This window comes from Neodiprion lecontei, chromosome 2 (assembly GCF_021901455.1).
Source record: "Neodiprion lecontei isolate iyNeoLeco1 chromosome 2, iyNeoLeco1.1, whole genome shotgun sequence".
Lineage (NCBI taxonomy): Eukaryota > Metazoa > Arthropoda > Insecta > Hymenoptera > Diprionidae > Neodiprion > Neodiprion lecontei.
In genome coordinates, this window is record NC_060261.1 from 6447609 (window position 1) to 6453856 (window position 6248).

General features: G+C 39.8%; 1 protein-coding gene across 8 annotated transcripts in view; it reads left to right on the forward strand.

Annotated features, from left to right (window-relative positions):
* The window catches only part of LOC107225469 (protein furry), a 107662-nt gene extending 101414 nt beyond the window's left edge, over nt 1-6248 (forward strand). For 5 of the 8 annotated variants that reach the window (XM_046730055.1, XM_046730059.1, XM_046730057.1 and 2 more), the window contains 14 exons: nt 49-358; nt 436-730; nt 812-1326; nt 1419-1727; nt 1893-2061; nt 2358-2530; nt 2619-2693; nt 3332-3505; nt 3600-3737; nt 3804-3985; nt 4054-4246; nt 4389-4646; nt 4729-5230; nt 5323-6248. In XM_046730055.1, the coding sequence (XP_046586011.1) occupies nt 49-358; nt 436-730; nt 812-1326; nt 1419-1727; nt 1893-2061; nt 2358-2530; nt 2619-2693; nt 3332-3505; nt 3600-3737; nt 3804-3985; nt 4054-4246; nt 4389-4646; nt 4729-5230; nt 5323-5477 (3448 nt within the window). In that variant the 3' untranslated portion in view covers nt 5478-6248. Of the gene's footprint in view, nt 1-48; nt 359-435; nt 731-811; nt 1327-1418; nt 1728-1892; nt 2062-2182; nt 2331-2357; nt 2531-2618; nt 2694-2836; nt 3264-3331; nt 3506-3599; nt 3738-3803; nt 3986-4053; nt 4247-4388; nt 4647-4728; nt 5231-5322 lie in introns of those variants that run through there. The other 3 variants (XM_046730058.1, XM_046730061.1, XM_046730062.1) reach the window with 3 other exon arrangements.

The window sequence follows — 6248 nt, forward strand, 5'->3', positions numbered from 1 at the left end:
GGATTATTAGATGTGTGGAACTGCATCAAGGACATTAATATTTTACAGGACAAATCAACCGTTGTGGAATTATGAAGATATGACTGCGAAAGTATGGTGGGTAAGGAGTGCTGAACAGCTAACCGTGTTATTGCGCCACGTATTACGCGTATTCAGAGACTCCTTACCGCATGCTCTTGTCAGTCAGCGATGGGCGCAAACAGCGCTTCAGCTTGGTCTTTCTTGCTCGTCTCGGCATTACGCCGGAAGATCGCTGCAAGTTTTCAGGGCGTTACGAGTTCCTATTACTTCCAGAATGCTGTCGGACATTTTGTCCAGACTAGTGGAGACGGTAGCTGAACAAGGAGAAGATATGCAGGTAAAATGATTATCACTTTTGAATCGCTTAAGTTCACGAAACTTGACTTATTATTGACAAGTGTTTTATTCGTGAAGGGATACGTCACGGAACTTCTTTTGACTCTTGAAGCAGCCGTCGATTCACTTGAGTCAGATTTTAGGCCGTTAGACTTTATGAAGGAAATTTTCAAATCAACGCCAAACTTGAATAACAAGGATCCGGTGTCAGGAATGATAATTGGCGGAAAGCGCAGTCCCGGAGGTGGAAATTTCTATCCACTTGGACCGTTTTTCTCACATCTTAATCAAGGTGGCCATACACGTAGTACAAGTTATTCCGTCAGCTACTGTATGAGGAAACCCAGTGGTAGTCCAGCGACCGATCCAAAAGGTATTCGGCTTATCTATTATTTACCAAACTTTTGATCAACGTAAAATGAAAGTTTTATTAACAGTGTAACGACGTTTGCAGAGTTGGAAAATCGAACCGGTTGCAGTAAGTATCCGAACACAAACCTGTCCAGATCAAGATCAGCGCAATCCTTGAAGTTGTTAGGCGATTCAGCGACGCAGGATGACAAGATGACCATATTAGCTCAGCTGTTCTGGCTCTCCGTATCACTCTTGGAGTCTGATTACGAGCACGAGTTTCTACTGGCCTTGAGACTTTTGAGCAGAGTACTGCATCGGCTTCCGCTAGATCGTCCAGACGCCAGAGATAAAGTGGAAAAATTACAACAACAATTGAGGTGGAATTCTTTTCCGGGCGTACATGCTTTATTACTTAAAGGATGCACCAGCCCTAACACCTACGAACCAGTTGTCACATTACTGTCACAATTCACTCCACTGTTGGATCTTCCTGTAGTTGATCCAACGCAGAGCTTAGCCTTCCCCATGAACGTAGTGTCGCTCTTACCTTACATGCTTCTTAATTACGAAGACGCCAATGAACTGTGCATCAGAAGCGCCAAAAATATTGCCCAAGTAAGATTTCTAAAAAGTGTTCTTGCGAGCCTCGTATAGTTGAGGGTATCGATATTTTTTTTTACGAATACTTGTTGCATGTATGATTTCAGGTCAGTTCAGAGAAGGGTAAGAAATTGGAAAATCTTGGAACCGTGATGACGCTGTACAGTCGTCGAACTTTTAGCAAGGAAAGCTTTCAGTGGACAAAATGTGTTGTCAAATATTTGTACGATACTTATGCTCACCTCAGTTTTAACATGCTCGCATTTCTGATTGAAGTCCTTGAGAAGGGACCGGCGAGTGTAGCGTTACCAGTTCTTAGCATTATTCATTGCATGCTCCATTACGTCGATCTCGCTTCCCAAGCTGCTCAGCCTATCAACACGGAGTTACTGAGGGTCATTTCTAAATATGTTGAGGTAAGAATTACTTCAGAATGCATCATCGTCTGATTATCTCAGTAAGTATGCGGTTTTCAATAAACGTTACGAATATTAATTCAACTAACGTTGTACTTGAGTCTTATTTCGAGTTATTCTTATTGAATACAGGTTGTACATAATTGAATATATTCATGATCTCAGGGCACGCACTGGAAGGAAGCTCTGAAAATATTGAAACTGGTCGTAACAAGATCGTCGACACTAGTCGCTCCACCGATATCGCTTCATGGTTCCGCATGGGATTCATCTCTGGCATCGCCCCACCCAAGTTTCACAGACACAGAGATATTTACGAAAAAAGAATTACCTGGTACGATATTAACCCTATAACATTTATTTTGAGCATGAACAGTATAATAATCAATGCAATGTTTTGTATGTTTTGCATCTTGGATGGCACTGATTGCATGCATCTTCACATTGACTCCCAGGTTGTGAAACAAATAACAATGATAAATGAACATATTTTATTGAAAAATAAAGTCTATTTTTGTATCATTAGACTTACTTATTCATTGCTAATACTTACTTATCCCCTTGCAAAGACTCGTCGCACCAAATATTGAATTTTTACCTTGACTATACTTTAATATTTTATTAACACAGGAAGAACTATGGATTTCACATTTGATCTATCGCAGACACCAGTAATTGGTAGATGCTGGCTCATAAGACAGATCCTAGATGACAAATTGGTAGCATCGCCACGACGTTCGCTCTCACTTTCGCCAGCCGATAGTAGCGCCATTGCTGGTTGGAAGCGGCCATGGATGTCACAAGTAACCAAACTTCATTAAATTTTTCATTTATTTACTACACATTATGATAGAACTTTTGTGATTATTTTATACTTTGTTATTCTTATAGGGACGTGTCAGAGAATGCTTGGTGAACTTGTTGACGACTTGCGGACAACGCGTTGGACTGCCCAAGAGTCCGTCGGTAAGTTAAATCTCGATTTATTGGCTTTTGCGTTTTTTTTTTTTACCACATGACTCGAAGCATATTTTTTTATTTCACAATTTCTCCAACCTCGACGTTTTTACGTAATTTGATTAACTGATTGCTTATCTCCCTATTTCTAGGATGAACATATTAGCTCAATGACATTATACAGCAAGGTAAAATTTCCATAGAAAGCTGCTGCATCGCAATCACGTATCCACAAAGTACTTCCCCAGCTTTTTCACCAGTCGATTTTCCACAAAACATTTCCTCTGTTTGATCATAACGTTTCCATTCTTCGTCTATCGCATTTCATTTTCATCATTTTTAAATGGGATATATCTTAACATATCATTTCTTTTTATCTAATAATATTCACCACTACTTCAGTGCACAAATTGGCTGTGTAAAAGACACCTGTAGGTTTTGTACTTTTGTCACACTTTGGTGTGGAGTGTGTATATTATACATTTAATCACCATATTGTACTATTAATGCTTTTTAAAACTGTAATGGTTATCTTTTTTGTCATACACTTCTAAAAGTAAATGTTATTGATATATTTTTTTTCTTATCGACTGTATATTCAGCCGTGATTAGTTAATTTCTCATCGATCGAATGTGTTGTGTAACAGGTAATATTCAGTCAAAGTTCGGATCTAATGGAGAGGCAATCTTCAATGGCATCGTCAACGGAGGAAGTTTCGGGAGCAAACAATGACTTGAGCGGTGGATCTCGGCGTGATGACGAGCAGTTTGGTGTCTTTAAAGACTTTGATTTCCTTGAATATGAAAGTGAAAGTGTGGAGGTAATGTACAAAATGTTTCAACAGCCTCTGTAATGCAAACTATCATTTCACCGCTTCTTGTTTTATAATTGAAATCTTTCTCTTTGTACGAAAGGGCGAGAGTACAGACAACTTCAATTGGGGTGTGAGAAGAAGACCTCTGAGCGAAGGAGAAGAAAGAGAGCCAAGTTTGCGCCAACTTGAAGAAAGTCTTAGCGAGAAAACTCCATCTTCTAGCAAGCATACTACGAGAGTAAGTAATGCTAACTGTAATATATTCTGGAAACTTAGTTTTCTCATTATTTCAAACAATATTTAGCGAGGAGTGACAGAAGAGTCATCGGATGATGAGGTGGGATCAGAATCTCCCTTGGACGAAGTACCTGGCGGGCCTGGAACAGGACAAGAAGCAGCTTCCATTCCTGGCATGTTCCCACCGTCTTCACTTTCCTTAATCCAAAGCCGTACCAGACACGATTCCTCAACAAGATCGGACACATCGTAAGTTTCACCGTTAAAATAATTGATAGATTAATCTCGTGTACATTTGTTATTTTATCCAATCACAGAGGGTCAAGTGCAGGGGATTTGGGTGATGTAACACCCTGTAACGCTTCGCCAAATCTGTCTTCACTGATGCCGTTCAGACAAGTTGTCAGAGATGACGCCGAAGAAATGTGGAGGCAACAAATTCAAAGTCTCGTCACTCAAGCTCCCTACAATACTTTAGATTTCTTCCAGCTGTTGGGCAGAATTTTACGAGTGAGTAACCTTGCGCAAATAAACCAACGTTCATCAAAATTTCGTACCCATTTTCTTGTGGAAAGTTGAAGTAATAATTTGTTACATCGGCGATATAATTCCCATCTACATACAATTGACGAAGTGTGGTTACACATAACAGGATGTAAGCAGCAAGGCAGTCGGTCTGACTCGCGAGGCGATCGCTTTACTCAATAATAGTACCTCAGCATCGGCGCAGCTTGGAGCTCATTTGTCTAGTCACGCGGAGTTGCTCAGCTCCAAAGCTGAACCTCCTTTAGTTTGGTTTTCGACCAGTATTTTTGCTAACCAAAGACTGAGCGAATCACTGCGATTTGGAATGTTGGAGATTCAGGAACACTTGGAAACATTTCTCGATAGAAAAGATCATGCAACCGAGGTCTGGTATTCTGTACTTGAAAGCGTTTTTTCTCATTGGGCTCAACTAAACCATATTATACATTTTTTGATCGATCGTGCAGTTCCTAGAGGCTGTGAAAGCAACGAGCAAGCTTCATATCCTTGGTGAAAGTCATGCAGGCGAAACAGGACTCGAAGAGATGCTACTGGATTTAGGAAGAGCTCTTTACAAACTCCACTTTCAGTTTCTACTTCTGATAGAGGCGTCAAATAAAATGCTCAGTGCTCTGACGACGGCTGTCAACAACGTTTCAATTCAGCTGCAAGACATGTCGCTGGAAGTGGCTTCAATGAAATTGGCACTTAGCAGGGCCCTCGAAGAAAGCACCGAAAGTGAGCGAGGCACACCGACGCCTACGCCAAGTCCAAGCCCATTGCCCGGCAGTGCTTCGGCAGAAGAAGCTGCAAAAGTAGCTGATCTGCTTAAATCGGCTCGATGGTCCGCTGCTCTTGAGGCTGTCAGACTTCACAGAGTTCAGTGGCCCATGGATCCATTTCACGATGACGATGATGTGACTACTGCAGTCAATATGTACTGCAGAAATATGGGTCAAGAAAGAGCTGGTAAATACGAAATGGGAATATAGAAGATACGAAAATTTTTAGTAAGAGAATAACGGGTGGATGAAATGTTTGTTTTCTTTCTTTTATTCCAGACGTATTTGTTATTACACGGAATGAGAAGGAGTTGGCAGATGTATTTAGCAAACTTATGGAAAGTTTGTTTCAAGTTTTAGCTGCTGTCACGGGTCTTGAGGCGTCGGCTAAAGTGTCTAGAGCACAGACTGAGCACTCTAATCCACAAAACTGACTGCTAGTTAGCTATATTACTATAATTTAACATTCTATTTTAATAGGTAAATGTCAATTGTAATTTACATTCAAATATTATCACCTCATATATGTCAGTCGTTTGCGTCTCTCTAGCTATCGTGAATAAAATTACTCCACCCAGATTGGGATCGGGTTTTAACGTATTATCTGTAAATGTCGGCGGCAATAGAAATCAGCTAAAAATTAATCGACTGATTCTCAAAAATGCCTTACATTGGGTTCAGTAAATCTTTTTTTTTTTGAATTCAGAGATAATTTCGTTACACTGGTATAATTAACACAACTCGCGACAAATTTCAAGCTTATTGAGAACAAATATAATACACGAAACAACTGAACCAAATTGACAAGCTTACACAACATTTAGATGTAAAAAAGTTAAACTGAATATGATAGTTATATACATATCGTGAATGTAACAAGAAACAGGACGAATAATCGATGAAACTTTGATAAATGCGTGGACGTGTATGATGAAAGTGAATTAATTATAGGTGTTCAAAAAGTTTCACTGTCAGTATGTCTACGGAGACAGCACAAACGGTACACTTCATCACCGTCTTGTGATAGAAATATTGAATTAAAAAAATATTGAATTGTTTAGAAACGTGATGTTGAATTGCCGGTAAGTGCATCGAAGTTAATAACATCTCCGGAGGGTAATTGGCCAACCTGTGGAACAATTAACATAAAAAATGGACAAGAAAATATAGAGATGCTCATGAATAAATGGAAATCTGTACCGGTA